The sequence below is a fragment of the Neomonachus schauinslandi genome, chromosome 15, assembly GCF_002201575.2.
Source record: "Neomonachus schauinslandi chromosome 15, ASM220157v2, whole genome shotgun sequence".
Lineage (NCBI taxonomy): Eukaryota > Metazoa > Chordata > Mammalia > Carnivora > Phocidae > Neomonachus > Neomonachus schauinslandi.
The window spans coordinates 30206105-30228512 of NC_058417.1; the positions used below are offsets into that span (position 1 = coordinate 30206105).

General features: G+C 43.4%; 1 protein-coding gene across 2 annotated transcripts in view; it reads left to right on the top strand.

Moving 5' to 3' along the window:
• The window catches only part of MMD (monocyte to macrophage differentiation associated), a 28040-nt gene extending 18445 nt beyond the window's left edge, over positions 1-9595 (top strand). For both annotated transcript variants that reach the window (XM_021703978.1, XM_044921414.1), the window contains exons 6-7: positions 1198-1267; positions 7696-9595. In XM_021703978.1, coding sequence (XP_021559653.1) covers positions 1198-1267; positions 7696-7896 — 271 coding nt within the window. In that variant the 3' untranslated portion in view covers positions 7897-9595. The remainder of the gene's footprint in view (positions 1-1197; positions 1268-7695) is intronic.
• The last annotated feature ends 12813 nt before the right edge of the window (positions 9596-22408 follow it).

The following is a 22408-nucleotide window of genomic DNA, read 5'->3' on the forward strand; positions in this document are numbered from 1 at the left end:
ACTAACTTATGACTTTGAAATTCACTTAAGTTGCATTTTTGACCACAATTAGCTATTCTGAGTGGTGTTATATAGTATATATATAAATCTGAGGGAACAGTTTGCTTCTTGGGCTCAAACCCCTAACTTATATCCTTGGATAAAATAGAAAGTAAAGTAAAATAGCTGTTTTTTCTCCTATTCCAGGCCTCCTTTTACACCAAACCCACAAACCCATTCTTCCCCAGTTCCCTGATAAGATTACTTCATAGTGGACTCTGAGTATAAAACACGGAGAATGAGATGTGAATGGCCCCTGGCCATTTGGTTGGGCAGTATTAGGGAGGGCCTAAATCATGCCAGGTACTATGCTAGGCCTTGCAGATACGAACGTAAATGAAACTTGGCCCCTGCCTCCAAGGAACTTAGAGCCCACTTTGATTAGGCAGAAATGTGAGCTGAATCTTAGTACAGTGTATTTCTTAGCATTTTCAGACATTCTATAGCCTAATGCGATGAGCCTTACAAGTTGGAGTTTGTGCAGATGCAAAATAAAGAGACAAACAAAACTACATGCCCTTCATTCCTTAGGGCTAACATCCCTTTGCCACTGATAAACTCGGCCCCACACAGCATCCCTGTCTGTCTTCATAAGTTCAGTTTTTTTTTTTATTAAAGATTTTATTTATTTATTTGAGAGAGTGAGAATGAGAGAGAGCACATGAGAGGGGTTAGGGTCAGAGGGAGAAGCAGGCTCCCTGCCGAGCAGGGAGCCCGATGCGGGACTCGATCCAGGGACTCCAGGATCATGACCTGAGCCGAAGGCAGTCGCTTAACCAACTGAGCCACCCAGGTGCCCCCATAATTTCAGTTTCTTATAGCTGTGGATTGGAGTGCTGAGGAGGGCAACCACTCTGGAATTGGGAGGGGTAAAATGCATGGTGGATTGGATGCAGTAATAACACTTTTGGTAGCAAACATTTTCCAAGTCGCATGTGGTGTTTGATGCCATTTCAATCCTGTCAGAAATGCTAGTTCATTGTGACCCAACTATAGTATTTTAATTAGAGGCCTAGTGGTCTCCTGGGAAAATAAATTCATTGGAATAGTTTAAGAGTTTGCATTTCTCTTTCAAAAAAAAAGGTGGGGAGAGCTGGAATGGAAATTGTCATAAGTATTGTAGGAATAGATACAATTAACTGCCTTTCTATCCTGCAGGTATAAGGTGGTTGAGCTCTTTTTCTATCTCACAATGGGGTTTTCTCCAGCTTTGGTGGTGACATCAATGGTAAGAAATGGCTTCATAATTTTAACTATTTCACCTTATTTCCTTTTAAATTGCTGGGACTCTTCATTGGTCCATAGATATGAAATGCAGCTTTTCTTTCTGAAGTTATGACATCTCCATTAACTCCAAAGAAAAAGTATATAAATAACAAAGTGCCTGCAATCGATACTAGCTCCTGGTTGTAGTTTGGAGAAGTTATATACTGAAGTGTATTTCTTTCCATATGATAATCTTCTCTATGTGTTGCTTTTGGATAGCCATTCTGTTCACCCCACCCCTACCCCACCCTTCTCCCAAAGAGGCATGAGGTCACCTGCAGATAAGTATTTTTGCCTGAATTGTTTAGTGTCTTAACTATAAATCCATGGAGGAGGGTAAATTTTTTTTGATGTCTTACAATGAAAAAAAAAAAAACCCTATAAATTATTGACTTCTTAAATCTTAAAAATTAGAAGGACCACAAGAGGTCAGTTGTGTCAACATTTTATTTAGTATTTCCCAAAAGTCTTCATTCTTACTTTTCTTTCACTTGCTTTTAAGTCATATATATTATTTCTCTTTCTCAGGAAAGTGTTTTTTTGTTTGTTTGTTTTTTGGTTTTTTTTTTACTTTGCTTGAAAATTTCTTTTGAGGACTTTCATGGGTGGAAGTAACATTACCTATAGTAGGCAGTCAGTGTGTATGTTTTGAACTGCCTTTCAAATTGAATTGCTGTTGAGAAATCTGTGTGTATCTATCAGTGAATTTGAAGGAAAAGCATATCATTATAGCCTTGTGATCCCATCCAACTGGTTACTTTGTCCCATTAGCGTATGTAGGGCCATTAGCTCCAATGTCTTAGCTCTGCATTTTTTTGGCATTAGCCACTATATTAATTAAGGAACTCATAATGTGTCTAGTTTGAATTCTTTTCTCAGTCTACAAAGGTCAGAAAAATTGTACTTATAATTTCGCTCCTGTGCCTATGAGCTAAGAATGTATATAGACCCTACCTGGTCACAAAAATACCTGTAAAAGGTTTAAAAGTTATAGGCTTGCTTGTTTTTTCCAGAGGATAGGTCTTATGAGAATGTGTCAAAATATGTTTCTTTAAGGTAAGAGCTTTATGATAGCTTTAATAATTACCTAGTACCAAAAATAAATTATAGTTTAGTTGGTAAAGGCAACAGGGAAGAGTGAAGGGAGGTGAATGATGGAAACAAGAAAATCTGCCTTGAAGGCCGTATAGTTAGAGGGCAATTCAGGACACCCAAAGCAACATAAGCAAGGTTTGTGTGTGTAGGTTACTAATCATTACAGTAGAACATCAAATAAATTCCCTTGGAGTATCAAAAGAGCAGGTTTATCCGTGATTTTACTAGCCTAAATCTTGGCATTTTCACAAGTCATACAATAGTCGGTGACTGACGTTTATGATAGTCAAAACAGGATGATCCTCACATCCCCCCCCCCCCCCCGGTAGAACTTAGCACCAAGCAGGAACCTACAATTCATTTTAAATAAGAAGCTATCATAAAGTTTTATAATGTCTTCGACTGGGAAAAACATAGGCTGCTATGGGAGCACATGACCCAAGCACTAAAGGAAATGTTCAAGCTGATTCATAAAGACAGAAAAGAGCCTAGGGATAGGAGGGATGATGCAAGCTGTATAGGAAAGAATATAGCATGAAGGAAGGCCTGGAGAGGGGGAAAACACTAGCACCTTTGAAGAATTGAAAATAGTTCATTGTTTGGAACATGAACGTGTGTACCTGTTCGAGTGTGCCTCTATGCTTGAGGTGGGTAATTACACAGATAGCATAAGTCATGTAATAAAGCTGGAGAGCTAGACAGAGACCAGATGAAAAAGAACCTCATAAGCCATCTGAACTAACAGTGTGACTGGACACTCAAAGCTTTGATTCTGGTTGGGATATTGGGCTATCAGAGACTTATTCTTCTGCCATAAAGAATGATAAAAAAACTGGCAAAGTATTGGAAACAACTGTTTCTTGGCATTGGACCACAGACACAGGACTGTGTCCCTTGAGGGAATAGAAACCAAAAGATGAGCTTCAAATTTGCCCCAGTTTTCTCCCTGGGGACGCTTTCCAAACTGCGACAAAATAAAGTGGAGCCAGAGAGCAGCAGTCAGGGTGGAGGAAACAGAAATCAGTATTTTAGCTACTGAGCCTGCTGCAGTTTTGGGGGAGGATTCTGGAGAAGAGGGAGCTTCACAGAGAAGTGTCTCCAGAAATCTACAAAGGGGTTTCCCTGAGTCCTTGCCCAAATACCACACTGCATCTGTGCAGGGCAAGTCTCTGCATGCCCTGGCCAAGAGTGGCTGTGGGACAGCTGTGGGATAATGGAGAGTCCAGAGGTGCCTGGTGCTGGAAGATATCAGAGGCCAGCCAGCCACAGTGGAGACACCATGCTGAGCAACTCAGGTGTTCAACTGAACCTAGCAAGTCGACCTCCACACTTAGGAGAACTACTCCAGCTCTCGAGTGAGGACTACCCTGGAACTGCCATAACAAAGCCCAGAAACAAACCGGGAAAGGATAAAATTGATCCTCTGTACATAAACTGCCTACCAGAACAAAACTCAACATTATTGAAAGGAAGACAACAAAATCTATGCTCTCACAGCTTGGCATCCATTTATCCAAACAAATATTACTAGATAAGCAAGAAGCAAGAAAATGTGACACTACACACCTAAGGAAACACAAGTCAATAGGAACAGATCCAAAGATGACAGAGATGTTGAAATTAGCATACAAGGCCTTTAAAACGTAATGAGTAAACAAATGCAGAATCTCAGAAAAGAAATGGAACTACAAAAAAGGAACTGAGTGGAAATTCTAGACCTGAAAACAATATGATAAAAATTTTTTGAAGGGGTTAACAACAGATTGGGTACTACAGAAGAAAAGATCAATGAACTTGAAAATGCGTAGACATGCTACAGAGAGGGAGAAAATACTGGGAGAAAATACACGCCTTCTCTGTATGTATCTGACAAAGGACATGTATATGGACTAAAATACTTCAAATGAGTAATAAAGAGTCAATCCTATAAAAATGGATAAAACACTTGAACAGACACTTCACAAAGAAAGGTACACACATATCCAATAGGCCCTTGAAAGAGCCCTCAACATCATTAGTCATCAGGAAATGAAAATTAAAACCTCAGTGTGCTACCAGAATGTACTCTGGGGAATTATTAAAATTAAGCCGGACAACACCGAATTCTGGCAAAGATGTGAAATAACTGGAACCCCAGCTCATTCTTGGGGGTAGTATAATATGGCAGAACTATTTTGGAAAATTATTTAGCCATTTATTATAAAATTAAACATAAATTTATGACTCAACAGGTACTACCCAACAGAAATGAAAACATATCTACAAAAAGACCTCCATAGGCCCCAGATGGAAAGAACTAATAAATTATATTAAATAAATCAAGGGAATGCTAAGTAACAAAAAGGAATGATTGATATAGCTAAGACATGTGGGGATCTCAGAATTATTATATTGAGCAAAAAAAGAAGCCAGGGGCGCCTGGGTGGCTCAGATGGTTAAGCGTCTGCCTTCAGCTCAGGTTGTGATACCAGGTTCCTGGGATTGAGTCCCACATCAGGCTCCCTACTCAGTGGGGAGTCTGCTTCCCCCCTCTCCCTCTGCCTCTCCTCCTGCTTGTGCACTCTCTCCCTCTCTCTCTCTCAAATGAATAAAATCTTTAAAAAAAAAGAAACCAGATACAAAAATAGACATACAGTGTAATTCCATTTATGTGAAGTTCTAAAACAGACTTAGTGTGTGGTAATAGCAGCAGTAAGAACAATGGTTGCTTTGATGGAAGAGATTGTCCAGGATTGGGAGGGGGTGTTGGGGTAGTGGTCTCTCTTGATCGGGGTATGGGTTAGATAGATGTATGCATTTATCAAGACCCATGGTGTTCACTTAATATTTATGCATTACACTCTGTAAAGTAATCATCAGTTAAAAAAATGACCCATTTCCCCTCTTCCCTCCCCCTCCCCCAAAGAAGAATGTAAGTTCAGGAACCAGACCGCCTTGGTTCAAATCCTGATTCTGACACTTAAACACTACGTGGCCTTGAGCAAATTATGTAATCTCTCTGTTTAGTGTTCTCATCTATAAAGCTGGGATACTAACAGTACCTAATTTAGGGTTGTGAAGATTAAATGAGTAAACGTATGGGTACACTTCAGACAGTGCCTGGGATAGAATAAAAGCGTAATGACACAGGTAATGAAGAGAATGGGTTTTGTTTTAGGATTAACTGTAGTCTGGTTCCCCGAAAGTTGGTAAGTTAAAAGTGGTGTCTTGAGGAACTATCTGTTACCAGAATGTGTATCAGAACCAACCTCTATACGTGGCTTGGTCTCTTGCTTATTGTTTTAGTGGGAAGAAAAAAAGAGTGGTATCTTTTGGGCAGTGACCAGCTCTATGGCTTTGTTCAGGTTACTTCATTCCTCTGGTTCTACTCTCTTCATCTCTAAGATAAGGAAGTTGTATTATGTTAGATGAGTGACTTTTTACTGTTTGGGAATTATATGCCCCTTTGAGAATCTGATGAAGACCTTCTAGAAAAATGTCCCTAATGCACATACACAGAGAATTTTGTATAATAATAGATATCAGGGGGCGCCTGGGTGGCTCAGTTGGTTAAGCGACTGCCTTCGGCTCAGGTCATGATCTTGGAGTCCCGGGATCGAGTCCCACATCGGGCTCCCTGCTCAGCGGGGAGTCTGCTTCTCCCTCTCCCGCTCCCCCCTCTTGTGCTCACTCCCTCTCTCTCTCAAATAAATAAATAAAATCTTTAAAAAAAAAAGAATCAGACGTTTAACTGACTGAGCACCCAGGTGCCCCTAAAAGAAAACAAAAACAAAAAAACCCTTAATTTTAAAAAGGAAAGCAACGGGGCGCCTGGGTGGCTCAGTTGGTTAAGCGACTGCCTTCGGCTCAGGTCATGATCCTGGAGTCCCGGGATCGAGTTCCACATCGGGCTCCCTGCTCAGCAGGGAGTCTGCTTCTCCCTCTGACCCTCCTCCCTCTCATGCTCTCTGTCTCTCATTCTCTCTCTCAAATAAATAAATAAAATCTTTAAAAAAAAAAAATAGATATCAGTTGTTTTGTAACCTTAAAGTAATAATAAATGTGTGGTATTTGGGGGTTTTTTGTTTGTTTTTGATAAAAGTCAGTCTGGCTGACTTTACATCTTACAAAGGTTAATAAGAAACCTGTTATCAGTTGATTTGGGTTGGCTCCTTCCCGGTCTTTTGATCTTACAAAAACCGTGGGGACTTATGTGAACTTTGAAGAAAGGACTAATCCCCACCTGTGGCCCTAGATCCTCACGCCTGGTTCTTAGCTCGTGGTTGTCCGTGGCTGCCACTGTCTAGGTGCATGGGGCTTTAAGTTGGTGGCTGCATAAGAGCTTTCCCATGCTTCCGGCTGGACCTGGCTACAGTCCAAGGCTCCAGGGCTCACGAGCGTGCAGTCGTCAGTGCCCAGGCCTCTGAGACACCCACACATGCATCCCCTTCCAAGGCCTTGCCACAGTCTGGCTTAGGTTTTCATCACCCTGCAGAACCTGAGACCTTTCTATTCCTAGTCCTCAGGAATCTGGGGGACTGACTTGTTCATCAGCCTCCTAAGCCCTGCCTCTGTTCTCTTCCCCTCATTCATACAGCCCAGTTTAATTTTGAAGATGGGCCTAGGTCTTGGAAAACCAAGAGCAGCCTAAAATTCTCCTTTTCGTGTTAAAGCACACGTGACTTTTAACTTCCTGCTGAGCTCAGAAACGCCTAGGCGCACAGACCTAAAGGCCTGGCAACATCTAGAAGGTCAGGAAGTATGTTATCCTAACGTGCTGTCTGATCTCCGAGGTCACTTGGAGCTGTGATTTGCCTGTGTCAGCCATAAGGAGGCCATTTCCTCACACAGGCAGGGGAAGTCTCAGAAACGCAATCAGCGTAGAACAGTTGGAGGAGGATAGGCCGAGATGTCAATTATAAATGCAGTGGTGTGGGCGCGCCTTAGGATGGAAGAAGGGTCTTAAAGGAGAAGGTGAAAGCCAAAGATTGTACTTTCTTAACCTGAACTCCCGTGTCTGGGTGTGACTGCAGTCAGCTTCAGCATGCCATAGATGAGCAGAGGGTGCTGCTTTTCACCGTGGGGCCTGTAACCCGACTGTTCACTCCCATCAAGACCGCCAACCCCCAAGGGTAATCCAGCCTGACGGATGAGAGACTTTTCAGTTTAGTTCATGTTTACAGAGCAGGATGCTGTCTGTGCAGCTCCTTCATTGTCTAGAAGATCAGCAGGCTTCGGGGGAGTTGCAATGATCTCTTTAGTTTGTCACATCGAAAGTAACATCACAACCTCTTTCTTTTTTTCCTCTGTTGACAGAATAACACTGATGGACTTCATGAACTTGCCTGTGGGGGCTTAATTTATTGCCTGGGAGTTGTGTTCTTCAAGAGTGATGGCATCATTCCCTTTGCCCATGCCATCTGGCACCTGTTTGTGGCCACGGCAGCTGCAGTGCATTACTATGCCATTTGGAAATACCTTTATCGAAGTCCTACAGACTTTATGCGGCATTTATGACCAATCTGTACTAGGTCTCGAAACCAGTATTATTTCAATTATGGCACTTGGGAGTGGGGTAAGAGCTGAAAATTGCACAGAGGAAAAAAAAAAAAGACAACTGCACTGACTTTCTTTATATCTTTTGAATATAATTACTGTGAAAGTATAAAAGCTGTGTTCTGGAATGTTTCCCTTCACAGCAGATAAATAAGGTAGTGAATTAATTATTCATTTCATTCCACTATCATGAAGGACTCCGGATAGACTTGGCCAACTGATGTTTACAAAACAGAATTTTGTATTTTAATTTTACAGATTTTACTACATGATTTTTCTAAATTACTAGGTCAGATTGTAAGTCAGTGCAACAACAAAGCTTCCTTTTTAAGAGAAAATTGTTTCTATCACTTTCCCATTAACTGTGTGAAGAATCATGGACAGAACTTACACTACTTTTACCATGTTTCATCTTGGCATAACATGGTTATTTTTTAAATAGAAATTTTCATTTTTTGTAAATTTTTAAAGACAACTTCATTGAAGCGCATCTCTGCGGTTCCTCATTCACGTGAATTTTGCAGCAAGCTGTCAACATTCCATAAACGAACAAACATTATACCTCTTCTGATAGTTTTCTTAAGCATAGAGAAATTGCCAATTTTTAAAAATTGCGGTTTTCCAAACTTTTCTGCCAACCTCTGACTCTGAACTCCATGCTGCTTTGGGCCGTATACTTGACCTAGTTTGGTTTACCAGTGATGGAAAAGTATTTTGATATCATTAACTTTTTCAAAAGATGCAACTTTTCCTCTATGCCTTTGCCATGTTTTCTTCAGGATCTCTTTCAACAGTGGATGAGTATTCACATCACATTATGATGGTGTTGTTGGAGTGGTCATCCACTGAAGACTCCTGAAGAGTGTTATGAATTACAGTGAACAGTGGTATTGCCTGTCTGATGCCCCTCGGTTAAGTCATTGTCACTTAGCTTAATATTATCAGTTTGATACTCATTTTCAATTGTGGAATTAGATGCACAAATTCACATTCCTATCTTTCCCCTGTACCTCCTGATAGAGTTTTTTCTTTTCCATAGAAGAATATTTAAAGCGTTGTTTGGCAGATAGAAACATGTATCTGTAGTTCATGGGTTGTATCCTGGCTCAGTGGAGTGGTATTTAATATATTATTTTTGGTTTTCCTTCAGTGTCTTATATTAAGATTAACATTAGTTGTTTTGTTTATTAATCTCCTGTTGGTGTTTTAATAAATGAAATAACCTTGCCTTTAGATCCTTGCTGATACCGACTGCTAGATTTGGGTTTCATCAGTGGAATAGTTGGCTTGACGACACATTTAGGCTTATTCATTGAAATTTTGTACCGTTGTGGCTTTGAAAGAGGGTTTATTTTGGGTGTGCATATTTAGAACTCCCTGATTTGGGTGAATTACATGGGTATAAAGAACAGAAGAACTGGTATTTGCTGGTAAATTCTTAAATAGGCAAGGTGCCCAGTGATCACACCAACCAGAGCACCCCTATCTGCATGATTCTGAACATCCTGATGCCTGTTGTTTTGTGTATATTCTGTTTTTAATATATTAACTTTTGTGGATTCATTTAAAGTCTGCTCAAAAGTAACACTGTCGAAACCACTAAAATGTATGTAAAAAATTGTGCTGTAGACTAGAATAAAATTGTTACTTGGATTTGTTCCACTGTCTCTAAATTAGATGACTGTGAAGATGATAATGCATGTCTGAGAGCTTGAGCTCATCTAGCATTGTAATTTGTATACTAGCCTTTTTTTTTTTTGGAAAGTCAGGACAGAAAGAGAAACAAATGCGCCCTGTCATCTAGAACTTTCTAGTCCACTTTTAAATAATTGAAATGCCAGAGCCAGCTCAGACATTAAAATCAGCACACGTTTTCAGTTTAAAATATGCTAGTTGGGGCCTAAAGATTGTAAATTTTATAAATGATGTGTCTTTACCAAGAGAATCCTTTTGATTTAGTTTATAGACTATACCGTAGGACTGAGGTTACACAATTTTCTATTAGCAGCCAGACACACATCATATTGCAAACGAAGTGAATGTTCGATGCCGTTCTCCCCCTTTCTACGGAACAGGAAGCAGAGTCGGAGAGGTCTGACTCCTTCCTCCAGAGTCAGGGAGCTGGGACAGGAAAGCAGGTCTCCATATACACAACTGCATTTTCAAAGTCAGCAATAACAAACCAATCAAACTTGAACTGAAAATTCATTTAGCATGGACGGCATTTAGAGCCTCAGTAAACCCTCAGGCAACCCTCCATCAAACCTAATTTTGAAGACCGAGTGTCTTAAAGCATTATTATTCCCTATAATTCTGTCCTCTAGTCCACCAGGGTAACCTCACCTATTTCTAGAGCATCCACCCACTCCTGTGCTCTCACCTTCCTGATCAATATCTTCAGCCTAAAACTATCTTCTAAAGACCAGACCTCTCTCATCAACTGCCCAGATGCCCCTCGGCACATTTCACTCAGCCTATCCCAGATTGAGGTCATTATCTTCTCTTCTTCCCCCACCACCAAGCTCATTTCTCTGAAGTTCCCCGACTCAGTTCAGGCCATGGCCAGAGCCTCCCATCCATCCTTGATTTGTGTCACACTCAGATCCAAGTAGTCGGCCAGAGCTGTCCCCTCTGCCTCAATCACAACTTCCTGATCTGCTTGCTCACCACCCCCTTCCCTCTGCAAGGCCCTGCCAAGCCCTCGCGAGCAGCCCTCAGACTGCTGTAGCCACCTCCGCTGTACCCCTGCCCCTGGGTACACCCCCAGAACGAGTGCGGCCACCACACTGCAACCAGCATTACCATCCCAAAGTAGAGTCAAGCATGGCTCTCCCCTGCTTTAAAACGTCCACTGACTCTTAGCCTCTGCGACTCAGGCCAGCCCCCCCCCGGTGTCTTCATGGGCCAACTCTCATCCTCCCTCCCAGACTAAAGCCCCACAGTGAGTTTCACAACCTCCCCCCCAACACTGTGCCCTCCTGGTGCTTTTGCAGCTGCTGTTCCTCAGCCTGGGATGCCCTTCCGCAGCCTTTCTCCTACCCTGGCCAACATTTCCTCATTCCCAACCGCCATCAGAGGCCCTCCCCTTTGACTGTATGGCACTGATAGGGTGGCCCCTGTCACACTGCGTTGGGATTGAGTTTGCTACTCTGCTCCCAGGTCTGACCTCCTTCAAGGCAGGAGTGAGTCTCCTCCACCTCTGTCCTCAGCCTGTGGCGGAGCAGTGGGCTCACCGTACGGGAGGGAAGAGGGCGGGTTGGAGGAGAGAGACTGACAACGGAGTGGTCTGGACCGAGCACCTCTTGTCGGTCATGAATACTGTAGCAGGCTCTAACTGCCTGCCGGGAGCCTACTTCTAGCTTCCTTGGCCTTACTGGCTTCCCTGACCGAGGGTCAGCTAGAACGTTCATGGCAACCACAGGAAAGTTGATGAGTAATTGTCATGGAAATCCTAGATAGTGTATCCTAAATAAGGGAAAACACCAGCCTTATTTATTGAAGCTTCCAGAGAACCAACTATCAATGATTTATAAGCCTGGAAAATTACCTACCTTACTTCCCTCGGGTCCTCTTTTTCTGAACATATTAGTAAAAAAAAAAAAATAACACTCAGTTCTGCAACCCTTGAGCCTTAGTGTAGATTACACTCAAAAAGCGGCAACTTTAACATAAAGTTTAAATACTATTTTGTATATCTTTACTCTGAAAATATATAAAACACTTGGGAAAATAGAGCACAGAAAAATTTTAAATCACCCAGAGTTCATTCATCCTAATACGTTTTCATGTATTTCCTGTAAATATGCCATATATGTGATTTTGTATACTGCTTTTTTCCCCCACTTATTTTATAAACATTTACAAAATATTATTACATAGTTTTCATAGCCAGAATTTTCAGTGGCTCCACCTTTTTTTCTGGACTGGAGATATGCAGCCTATTTTGCTTAATCGTTCACTTTGTTTTGGATTTTTAGGTTGTGATACCAGTGCATAGCTTTGTCCGTATTTATGATTGGGTCCGTAAGGTAATGATAATAAACAATTGAGGGCTTCCCATGTATTGGGGACTGTGCTGGTTTGTACGGATTATCTCATTAGACCTTTACAAAAATCCTTATGGGTAGATAATTTTATTATCCCCATTTTACAGATCAGAAAACACAGATGAATGAGTTTCCTTGTCCAAGGTAAGTGGCAGAACTGGATCGAACCCAGGAAGCCTGGAGTCTGTTTTCATTCTCAGGAGTGCAGTTCCTGATTAAAGGTTTATTGATGGGTCTACCCAAAGGAAGACCTCTTAAAAATAAAACTTGTACTCCAAACCTCTGCATTTTGAGTGGGTGTCTTTGGGTTGTGTCTACTCTTCTCCTATGGCAGTTAGAGGAAGAGTAGAATAGGAGTATCTCCAGATGAAACTGACCATGAAGAAGCTGGTTCCCCTCCCTCCTCGTGAAGCAAAATAAAGTTTCCCAAGAGGGCCCAAGGAATGTTTTTAGTTTAACAAGGTTAGAATGACTGTGTTCATGTTTTTCTGCTGCTTTTGCTATTTTAAACTGATAGTGCCGACATGTTCTTACGTTCTGTGCCATTCCCACCTACATCCCTGCGATGGATTGGTGATGTTATTTTTCCCAGAAACAGTGCCACTGTGTACTCCAACCAGTTCGCAAGGGGAGTTCAGCTATTCTCATCAGGGGCCTGTTCAACACAACAGAACACTCTCCTTCTCCTACACAGCTCATTATCACTCAGACTTTCACTGCAGTCAGAAGGCTTAAGCCGAAATAGACTGACCAGGCTTACTGGGGCCTTGGGAAAATATGCTTTGGAGGCTTACCTCATCTCCTCAGAGCGGTCACAGGTCTTCTTGTCATTCCGTGCCAGGCCAAACTTGGTACGCCCAATCAAATGTGTCCGTTACTGAAAAAGTCAGGAAAATGTATTGATCAAGAGGATTTGCTTCTGTTAAAATCACAAGTGTTTTCTGAAGCCCATCTGTGAGCTGTGTGTTGAGTTGGCGTGGAATCATCAGCCAGCCTATGACAGATTGGGTGAGCTTAGGCAAGTTACGGGTTACCTCTGAGCCTCAATTCCTATCTGCAAAAGGGGTATAGCACTTCCCTCATAGTGCAGTCATGAGGATTGAATAATAAACCAAAAGTGTCTAGTTTATTGCATTCTGGCATATGATTGGCATCAGATAAATGTTAGCTTCCTTCCCATATGGCCAAGCTTTTAAAATTATGGTTATAGCCCACCTGCAGAGATTTTTCATGCAAAAACAACCTGAAGGAACAGTGTAGTAGCACTCAAAAAAAAAAAATCTTGTGCATCTTTTAACCGTTAAAAATGGCCCCGATCAACCTCTGGCCAAGGCTATACTAGATGTGGTCACCACAGGCTTTCTAATGATTTTGTGCCCTTTGTAGCAAATGTTCTTTAAATATTCACAGAATTTCCTGAGACAGAGGCTGAATACTGCATGGAAAATGGTGGAAAAGGAAGAAGCTGGGCAGTTGTCCTTTGGTGCCCAGATGGGAACATGCATATTCCACTTAGACCAAAGGCCTTTAGTTAATTGGACCCGCACTCTTTGGACAGCAGTTTGGTCACCATCTGCTGTTATGTGAGTGTGCCTCTTGGGAGACTCATCCACTAGACCAACCCTTAGTGGCTTATGAGAGAATTATTTCTAACTACAGTGCTGTCGTGTCTTCTCCATCTCATGTCTTACCCAGTGATATTGTAGGGTCCCCTAGTCATACATTCATTTAACAGATATTTTTTGGGTATCAGGTATGTGCCATGGACTGGTCTAGACATTGGGGATGATGCTGTAATGAAAAACCAAACAAACCAAACCAAAACAAAAAACAAAACAAAACAAAAACCCCTGCCTGTTGCTATGATTCTCTGCCCTTCCTCCCTTCATCTGGATTCGAGGCTGGATATGTTTTTGCTGATCTGGTTTCTGGCACTATCCAGATTCCTGTGCCTGGGGAACTCCAGTGCAAAGTATGTGCAGACAAGGAGTAAGTATGTGTGGACCTAAATAACTAGCCTTTCACCAGACGTCCCTAACTTTGTGCACAAGTCTGCTGGCCTGAGTTCGAGTTCCCTGCCTGATGCAGCTCTTGCCTTGGAGAACACTGAAGAAACTCATCATTTAAAAGGTCCCCTGTGGGAACACTACATCTAAAACTAATGATGTAATGTATGGGGATTAACATAAGAATAAAAAAAATAAAAATAAAAGGTCCCCTGTGCTAAACTCCACCTGAAGGACAACGCTCTATTCAGCAGCGCATTTGTTCAAACCCATCTGGTTCCTTTGAAGCAGGTGTTACCTAGCCTCCGGGGCAGGAATAGATGAAGGAGAAACTTCTGTTTGGGCCAAGATGTTTTCCTTTGTTTACAGTATCTGGGACGTCTATCCTGCCTCCTCCACCCCCTATCATTCACCACAATCCTGCCGTGTGTCAATACATGTGTCAGTGGTCAGGGATATGGTACTGAGTAAGTCTCTGCCCTCCCAGGCTCCCCAGTCTCCTGGGGAGGACAGACTGGAAACAAATTAGCAATTATAATGCAACATAATCACCGTGTTTGTATTGGATGCTATTATTGGAGGAGGAAGTAATTAACTCTCCCCACCGGGGTCAGAGTCCTCCCTACAGAGGCAGTATTTCAGCTGAGACTTGAAGGGTGAGTGAGGAATCAGAGAGGGTGGAAGTGAGGGGGCAGTGGGTTGACACAGGGTAGGGGAAAGACAACATTCCAGGCATAGGAAGGAGCGGGTAGCGGGGGCACGTGGCAGGGGGAGGCAGAGTAGGCTCAGGAGCAGCATGAGGTGCCCTAGGGAAATGCTGCATGGGATGTGTGGGGGGGGGGTGATAATATCTATTCACTGCGGACTGAGGGTCCCGTGTGTGTGTGTGTGTGTGTGTGTGTGTGTGTGTGTGTAAGATGATCTTGTATGCATGTGAATTTTTCTGCAGCAAACCCTGCAGCCTAGATGTCCCAATATTCCTTGTCCCAATATTTCTGGGACACCACACCACATAACACCATAGAATTCTTATGGAAGGCAAATATTTCATGGTTCATCTGAGCTAATCCCTGTGTTACTGTATTAACATTGAAATAACGCATGGTGAGGTACATTATGAATTGGTTGGACAGATCATCCCTCATTGGGGATTATGATCCTTTCCTGTTGACATATGTAATCAAGATCTGAGGGTATTTGTGGAGACCTGGGCATCCAATTTATTCAACAAAGAATGAGCCCATTCTATGTGCCAGATGCTGGTCCACTTGTTGGGGATACAACAGTGAACAAAACAGACACAAGTCCCTGCCTCATGGGACTGACATTCTTGGGCGGGGGGGAACAGACTATAAGTAAAATGTATAAGTAAAACATATAGTATGCTTTAATAAGTGGTACGGAGAATAATCAGCAGGGAGAATGGGGCGGGCGTGTGGATGTGTACTTGTGCACTTGGGGAAGGCCGCATTGAGCAGGGGGAGGTTGTGTGAAGACCCGAGAGGGTAAGGCCCCAGGCCACAAAGACACCTGCTGGCAAAGGCACTCCTGCAGAGGCATGCGAGGCCCCTGACTTGAGTATTTTGAGTGAGTAGAGAATAGTCTTGGCTGTGAGGCCAAGGGGGTAACAAGACTCTCTGTCCTTCCACCAAACTTGAGTCAGCCTCCTTGAATCTTCTGACTAGTCCCTGACTTTGGGCTCTGTCCTTGACCTGTTAAGTTCAAGTTTAGCAAGGATCCTGCTGGGTCAGTTTAGGGAAAAATCCCCCACTCTCAGTAGCAAATGAAGTTCTTCATTCCCCACCATTGATGTCTTATAACCTTGGCTTTTGCCTTCAGTAAGACTCTCCCCAGCCTTATTGAAATTATTGAGGAAACAATAATTTCCTACCCACTCCTTGGCTATGAATCCCCACTTGTCCTGGTTATACTGAGTGGAATTGAATCTCCCCCTACTCCAAAACCCCATTGCAGTAGCCACCCCCTGAATAAAGTCTGCCTTCCCATCTTTAACAAGTGTCATGGATAACTTTTTCTTTACCAGGGGTACTGAGAAGTGGGTACATGGGGCCTTGAAAGCCACTGTATGGTCCACAGGCACACGTGTGGGGTTGTTATTAGTGGTGGAATTTCTTTTGGAATCATCCATTGCTAAGTGTTAGAAAGATCCCAGCGTCTGGATTTTGAATAATGAGGAAAGTATTAGAAAGGACATGAGCAGCTTGACTTGAGTCTGTTTATTTATCTGTAAAATGCAGATGATTAAAAAGAAAATGCAGATGATGTAATAAGACTAACCTCAGAGGTTAGTGAAACACTATATAAATGTGAATTTAAAAATGAGCACCAATATTGGGGTGCCTGGGTGACTCAGTTAAGCGTCCGACTCTTGATTTCAGCTCAGGTCATGATCTCAGGGTGGTGAGATGGAGCCCTGCACCAGGCTCCATGCTGAGTGTGGAGCCTGCTTAAGATTCTCTCTCTCCCTCTCCCTCTTCCCCTCCCCCTGCTTGTATACATGCGGAACTCTCTCTTTCTCACACTCAAAAAAAAAAAAAAAAAAAAAAAAGGCACCAATCTTAAAAAGTGGGCCAGTGTATTCCCAAGCAGCCTTAAATTGTCCAACTGTTTTGGAAGGGAGATTTGCTACTCCGTACCTGGGAGGGAGCTGAAGGTAGCTGCCCAACCTTCCTCTTCCCCTGACCTCTCCCTGGCTTGGCCTTTACTGAGTAAAGTAGAGAATAGCCAAGTAGCCAAGTAGCTTGGCTTTAAGAGAAAGTTCCTTTGTGCAGTGTCTTCTCTCTCCGGCCCATTGGTTTAACTCGTTCATGTGGAACATCACTGGCAGGAGGCACCCTACATCTGGCTCAAGTTTCTCTTCTTCACTCATCAGATTTAGGAGCTCGAGCCAGTGAGCTCTCCACATAAAAGACTGGCTCTCCACAGTTACCAAGCCCCGGTATGGTTCTTCACTGATGTGTTTTGGCGGTTGTGACCTGACAACTAGTGGAGAGGGAAGAGAGGAGCAAGTGATTTGGCTGTGCTGAGCCTTGATTTCCTCATTTTGAAAGGGAGGCTTGTGCTCTCAGCCTTCAAGGGCTCAGGTGAGATTATTTGCAAAAAGTACCTAACACAGGACCCGACAGTTGGTGCTGAATAACATTCTCAATCATTCTTCATCAGAGGTGCTCTGAAGGTTGTGAAAGAGCCCTTGGCTAGAATTAGGGCAAAGGGGTGCAGGCGGATTGCTCCCCTACTCAGCTCCTTGCACCCTGTGTGAATGGTGGCCCTATTCCCATCTGAGATTCTTGCTCAAGCCCATCTGCTGCCTGGGGCTTGCCCTACCACCCCTGTCTTCCCTTGCCTTGTTTTGGGGCCTGTATCATTCTTATCCTCTCTGAGGAACTTGATGGCACCGTCTACTCTCTCTTCTTCTATCTCCCCAGCCCGGGCCTCCCAGACATTGCTGCATTCGGGCCCCACCTCCCCTCCATTTCTGGCCTCTCTGAGTCTTTTTTCCTGGCTCCTCCCCCTCTACTGGCCCTTAAATATTGGTTCCCCAGGGTCCTCCTCAGCCCTCTAACCCTCAATGGCCTCACCCACATGCATGGTGAGGGTCTTTAGCCCCACACTCTCCTGTCTCCCAAATCCTTAAACCCATTCGCCCATTGGCTGTTTTCACATGGATGTCCCATACCCACCTCAAAGTCAGTATTTTCAAAGCTAAATAAGTCATCTCTTCTCCCAAACCCGATGTGCCTTCTGTATTTCCTGTGTAAGCCAACAGTGTGATCATCTACACAATCACCTAAGCCAGAAACCTAAGAGTCCTTCTGGACCTCTCCCTCCCACACATGTATCCCCTGCGTTCCGCCAGTTTGCAAATCTCATACTCCCAGATCTGTCCCGAACTCTGCACCTCCTCCACAGGCACCACCAGAGTGGAAGCCCTTATCCATCTGTTCACTATGATTGCTCCCAGCAAGTCTTCTGCCATCCACCCCACCACATCCACCCCACTCCTTCGACCTCACACACCTCTCATCTAGTCTCTACATTTCTACCCAAGTGCTATTTCTAAAATGAGAATCTGGTCTGATTCTCCAACATAATTCCCCTTCTCTTTCAGGATAAGCTTAGTGCTGGATCTGGTACCTACTTACCTGTGTGGACTCACCTCTTCCTACTCCCAGCTACCCTCCAGCCAATCAGAAGGCCTGCCATCCCTCAAATAAGCCACTGCTTTATCATGCCTCCATGCCTCTGCATATGCTGTTCCATCTTCCTGGATGCCCTCCCTGCCCTCACCTTCCTCCATCCACATTGAGCATCCCTATTTAAACTTCAAGTCCAAATTCAAGTGTTACCTCTTCCTGAAAGTCTTTCCTGACTCCGCTGGGCTTAGAAGGGGCCCTTCCTTCACATTCTCCCAAGGAATTCCACTGTGACAATTGGTAATCACACTGTATTGTGCTCATCTGTTCCCCAGCACAGCCCTCAAGGTAAGGGGGCTAATCTCTGTACTGCTGATCCTTAAGAGCTTCTTGACACATAGGAGCTACTTGGAACATGCTTATTGAATAAGTGAATGAATGAATGATTGCACGAAGACTTGATGGTCACTGGCATTGAAGGGAGCATTTGTTGACATCAGTGCTGAGAAGACAAGATCCTGGAGATCAGGCTGTCGGATGTGTACGGACATCTTCACAAATGACAGCAGAGAGGGAGCCTTGAGCCAGGCTCACCTCCAGATAGCCTCCCTCCCGCCACCTAGTGTCTGTCTGGGCCACCGCTCCCTTACATCTTTTTTTTTAAGATTTTATTTATTTATTTGAGAGAGAGAGCATGAGATGGGGGAGGGTCAGAGGAAGAAGCAGACTCCCCGCCCAGCAGGGAGCCCGATGCGGGACTCGATTCCGGGACTCCAGGATCATGACCTGAGCCGAAGGCAGTCGCTTAACCAACTGAGCCACCCAGGCGCCCCTCTCCCTTACATCTTAACAAAATTCAGCTTGAGCAAAACAAAATTAAGATGGTAAAACTTTTTTTTTTTTTTTTCATTGCAATGCTGAATGAAAATGACCCATGCTCCTTGAGATTACGGGCTCTTTGAGATTAGCATAGACGATCCAAGATTGACCCCGCCTCTTTCTTACAATACTGTTTCCTGAAGCATCAGAGCAAATGATAACACCTTACAGGGTGAAAGCTGTGTCAAACCACCCAGATCAACCAGGAAGCAGAAAGAGCACCAGTTTCCAAAGACCTGAGGTCTCATCCTGGCCGGGATCCAGCCAGGATCACTAAAGTCCTTCCAGCTTTAATTCCCAGGCTGCAGAGGACCATGGACTGTAGCCACCCACACACCCAGGTGATTCTGAAGAATGCTCTAACAATAACATCTTCTAGCTTAAGACATTCCTCTTTGGAAGTGTCCAGGTGCCTTCACGGCTATCACCCTGCATTCTTTGTCTGTTTTCTTGCAAGGCCATTTGGTGGCAAATATTCTAATTCCTCTGTTACAATTGGAGAAAGTGAACCTCCTAGGAGTTAAATAATAACCCAAGATCACACAGTGAATTGGAGATCAAGCCAGAACATGCACCCGGGCAAAAATAACTTCCGAATGGCCACTTTACTAAGCCTTCTACAAAACATCATCTGCTCTTTATTTAAGTCTGGGGGAAAATTAAATTTGGGAAAAAAGAATAGAAGCATAATTAAAGGATCTGGCAAGAGAATATAAAACCCAGAGGGAACAAGTCATTCCTTTGTGTCTTTTTTTTTTTTTAGCTGCTTGAGCACACACATGATTTTTCTTATTCCTTATTCCCAAATGTTCTTTTTATTTATTTATTTTTTTTAAGTCAAATCTTAGAGCGCTGAAGCTGAGACCTTTGAGCACCTGACTTCCTTGGGGCCTGACCGTCCCTCAATTTTCCCTGCGAGGGCCTGACCGAGCACTTTGATCCTGTTCTTATCATTTTTTTTAACTTTTTATTATAGGAAATTTCATATTTACACAGAAGTACACAGCAACTCAACTCTAAACAGAAAGACACATAATGCAAAACAGGAAAACCTGGGCCTAAGGATGCATTTCCATCATAGGAAATTGTGACCCATCCTTCCCCAACTGCACGGAGTAGGATGCGCTCAGGACTTGAGGGAGAATACCCGCATCTGGCTTCCCCTCCCCTGAACCGCGTGGTTGTTGGAAAGTCATGCTGAGGGTTGGTTTCTTCACTTGCAAAACAGGAATGATCAAACTAACCCCACAGAATGGCTGTGACCATGAACTGAGACAATGTCTGGGAATAGGTTTTATAAGTTATGAAATGCTCTTAAAATGTGAGGAGATCTTCGTACTACTTCGCGGAGCTCTCGGAGCCCTGCCACACCCAGCGTGGTTCGCATGCTCAGGAACGTAGACAGAAGGCTTGCATGACAGAGCTCTGCCATGGCCAGCCTCTGTTCAGACTTGGTCCTGAACCTTCATCTTACGTCATCGTGCTTTTCACCCACTTTACTACCAACTGTGCTACCCACCGCTCATTTTCCTCCTTCCTTTGAAGACCGTTGGCCCACCAGTCTTGTCTTCCCAAAATCCTTACCTTTGCTTCTCTGGTCACTGCCCTGTGTTTCCACCCAAACTAGGCCAGCCTGGGCTGCCTTTCTTTAGAAAGTCCTTCCTCCACGTGGCACCTGTGGTCCTCTTATTCTAGTGAAACCCTGATGGGTAGCACCTACCCCCCAGCAATCAGGACTCAGGCAGGAATCAGCATGGGCTTAGGAGGGAGGACAGGGACGGAAGACCCCTTGCAACAGACTCAGCCTCTCTCCTGTAGGTCGAGGAGGGATCTGCTCTCTTTAGACGGTAGTTTAGGGATGAGTGGTGAACAAGAGGAAATCCATGACCCAATGGAGCTTATATTCTGGGCGGGGGTGGGGGGAGGGTGCTGACTATAAGTGAGTAAATATACAAATAAAATTAAAAATAATACTTTAAGATGGGAAGGAAATAATGCACAGTTAGGTACTGGCAAGAGACTGGAGGTAGGAGTGGCTGATTAAGATAGGGTAGTCAAGGTCATGGGATATGGCTTTAGTTTTGTAAGTGCCCTCCCCACCTCACCTTTTCGTGAACAAGGGAGCTAAGAGCTCCACTTGCTACCACTGGCAGCCATCCCATGCCCCGAGGGGAGCTAGTTATAGAATAAAGTCATCACTGTAGATAACAGAGCAGAAAAAGGAAAAAATTACCTCCTTGATGCTATGGGTAAGCCACTGTATTGTCGAACCCTAAAGTCCACCTGACTCTGAACCTTCCAGTTAGGTAAGCCAATAGCTTCAGACCATTTTGATTTGGTTTTTCAATGCCCAACAACCAAGAGTGTTATAACTGATGCATGCCTCTTGTGGGTTACGATCCCCACCCCAGACAGCTCATCTATCCAGACACATATAGCTCTTCCCATGAAGATGCTGAAAAACTGAAGCTTCTCCATCTTCTTACATTTCCAGGGACACCATTACCCAGGTGAGGCACCTGTTAACGTGCCTAAAATATTAATGATACTTGACAAATGTCTGTTGAACTGAATTGATTGAATAAGCCAGAGTACTGTTTAAAAGGAGAAAAGACACAGGCAGTCCTAGTCTCCCAAAAGGCAAGGACATTCCAGAATAAAACTTCATCGTCCTTTCTAGGTCATAGAAAGCTTTCACATACCTTATACCATTTAACCTTGTACTACTCCAGGGATCATCATTTTATGAAGAAATACAGACTGAGAAAGGTCAAGTCAGGGGCATGGCAATTAGGTGACAAAAGTACTCTGACTCCCAATCTCTCACTTATTCCTGGATTCGGAATTACCAAAGAGGCGTACGTAGGCTTATTGACCTTAGAAAGCCTCATCTGGAGATGAGGACATGGCAGATGTGTTTGTCCAGACTCAGCCAGACACTGGAGGGGCCACATATTTGTGACAGGAATACGAGAGCCCTTTTCTGTGTTACTTCCACCAAAGCTGACTGTAAACCCTATTGACTCATGGGACAGCAGGGTAAAATCTTATATAGCACCTTCCTCCCATCCTTTCCCTTATCATGCTGGCAAAAAAATTATTGCACTTTTTTTTTTTTTACTGTACAATTAGTATTATTTTTAAAAACTTAACTTCACTTTTACTTAACTTTTAACTTCAGAATAATTTTCGATTTACAGGAAAGTTGTGATGATGGTAGAGTTCCCATATATCCCCACACCCAGTTTCCTCTATTAGCATCTTACATTAAGATGATATACTAGTCACAATTAGTCAACCAAAATGGATAAATTATTATTAACTAAAGCCTATATTAACTTAGATTTCCTTAGCTTTTATCTAATTTCATTTATTTGTTCCAGGATCC